At 38.7% G+C, this 2105-nt stretch overlaps 1 protein-coding gene across 1 annotated transcript in view; it reads right to left on the minus strand.

Annotated features, from left to right (window-relative positions):
• Positions 1–46: 46 nt before the first annotated feature.
• The window catches only part of LOC107577475 (gastrula zinc finger protein XlCGF49.1-like), an 8318-nt gene continuing 6259 nt past the window's right edge, over positions 47–2105 (minus strand). The window contains exon 3 of the mRNA XM_016263544.1: positions 47–906. Within this exon, the coding sequence (XP_016119030.1) occupies positions 182–906 (725 nt within the window). The 3' untranslated portion in view covers positions 47–181. The remainder of the gene's footprint in view (positions 907–2105) is intronic.

Raw genomic sequence — 2105 nt, forward strand, 5'->3', positions numbered from 1 at the left:
TAGGATGCCTCGGGGGTGAGTGAAACGCAGCCTAATTTTTATTTTTGGGTAAACTAACCCTTTAAGTGTGATGATTTTAAAATTATTTTTTATCAAATTAGACGCCCTCCTCCACAGTGAATATGCAGGTTATTTCTGAAACCTCTTTATCTTGTAACCCTCTTTCTACACGGAGGATCGATCACAGGAATTCCTTTCGAGAATGAGTTCGCAAATGATCTTTCAGGTCTCTTCGATAGATGAAACTCTCCTCACACCAAAGACAGTTGTAAGGTCTCTCTCCAGTGTGAAGTCTCATGTGGATTTTCATGTTTTGTTTTTTAGTAAAACTCTTTCCACACTGTTGGCAGGTGAAAGGCCTCTCTCCGGAGTGAATTTTCATGTGGTCGGTAAGTGTTTCTTTACATGTATAACTCTTACCACACTGAGTGCAAGTGAAAGGCTTCTCTCCAGTGTGAGTTCTCATGTGGACTTTAATGTTTGGTTTTTGAGCAAATCTCTTTCCACACTGAGGGCAGGCGAAAGGCTTATCTCCGGTGTGAACTCTCAAGTGATCCTTGAGGCGTCCTTCTTTTGAGCAACTCTTTCCACAGAGATGGCATATGAAAGGCTTTTTTCCCATGTGAATTTTGACATGATCCTTGAGCTGTTGCCCGTCTGTGAAACTCTTTTTGCAGTGCTGACATATAATCTTTTTAGAGTGAATTCTCATGTGCTGATAGATTTTTACTTTAGTTCCGAAACTCTTTCCACACTGACCACATATGTAAGGACATGGTTGAGCTCTGTTTCCTGAGGAAGTCGTTTCAGTGGATTGTTCTGCAGTCATGAAATCAAGTTTCTCACACTGATCTTTCTCTTCTGCTTTATTCATTTCTTGACTCTCCTCTTTCAGTGGGCTCATGTCTAAAGTGAAAAAGACAAATACAAATTAACACCAGCTTACTGGTACAAAGCAACAGACACCAAAACCAATCTGAAAGCATCAAAGCCAGCAACATTTTTGCTAGATCCTATACTAACTAAACTAGTGAAGGAGCAGTTACCAATTATCTCAGAATCACAATTTCAATAATGAATACAACTGATAGCTTTCTTTAGGACACATTAAAAAAATCCCTTAAGTCCAAGAAAGCTGGCAGTAATTAAACCCATTATTACTTGACTCAGGAGAATGCCATTCATGTCTAAAATACTCTACACCACAGGGGTTGACTCAACGGTTCACAATTGATGACTAATAGCATCAAGCCCATAAATAGAATACAAATCGATAATTGAATCTAACACTTTATTATTAAAGTAACATCTTTCTTCCAATGTTATTAGCTCGTTTGACTATATAGACCACATCATTCTCTTGGATAGCTTAAGAATTACGTTGCCATTAGTAGACAAGTATTTGTATTGTTTAGGTCTTATATATCCGACTGTTCATATGCATGAATACATTTAATCAAACACAAGCGTGGAGTGCCACTGGGCTCAGTATTAAGTCCACTTAAGTTCAGATGAGTTAGCCATCATTCCCACATGGTGCATGTGGAAGGGGAAGGTCAACTCTGTCTGGTGCATATGTGGATGCAGCTCTAAAATGCAGACCGCAAGGGAGTCTAATATGGATCACTTGATTGGGGATCCCTTGCCTGCACTTAACACATGCGATGTTGTAAGAGGGACATCTTGCAAGTCTCCATGTTCTCCTTATATGGAGTCCATGTGGAAACCCTGAGGCAGCCCATCAACAGCAGGTTAATAAAAAACCTTTTTAAATCTGGCACCAGCTTCCCTTAAATTAAAAGATATACATTTGGCTTAACCAAAATATGAAATATTGTTTTGTGGGACACTCTACAGATAAAGCTAAGCAGGTTTCCAGTTTCTCTCATTTTTCCATCCAAATACTGTAATTGCATGTGATGCCAAGTAGTGTTTTCTATAGCAGGGGTTCTCAGACTTTTTGGCAAGACGAGACAATTTTCCAAGGACCCCTTCATAATTATAACAGTGATTAAGCATATGCTTACTACAATGTGTTATAGCCAATGCCATTAGAACTCCCATTTTTAATTTTCCTGGATTCCAATTTATTAGGTTAATTAAAT

The sequence above is a fragment of the Sinocyclocheilus grahami genome, unplaced genomic scaffold (genome assembly GCF_001515645.1).
Source record: "Sinocyclocheilus grahami isolate Dianchi unplaced genomic scaffold, SAMN03320097.WGS_v1.1 scaffold6171.1, whole genome shotgun sequence".
Lineage (NCBI taxonomy): Eukaryota > Metazoa > Chordata > Actinopteri > Cypriniformes > Cyprinidae > Sinocyclocheilus > Sinocyclocheilus grahami.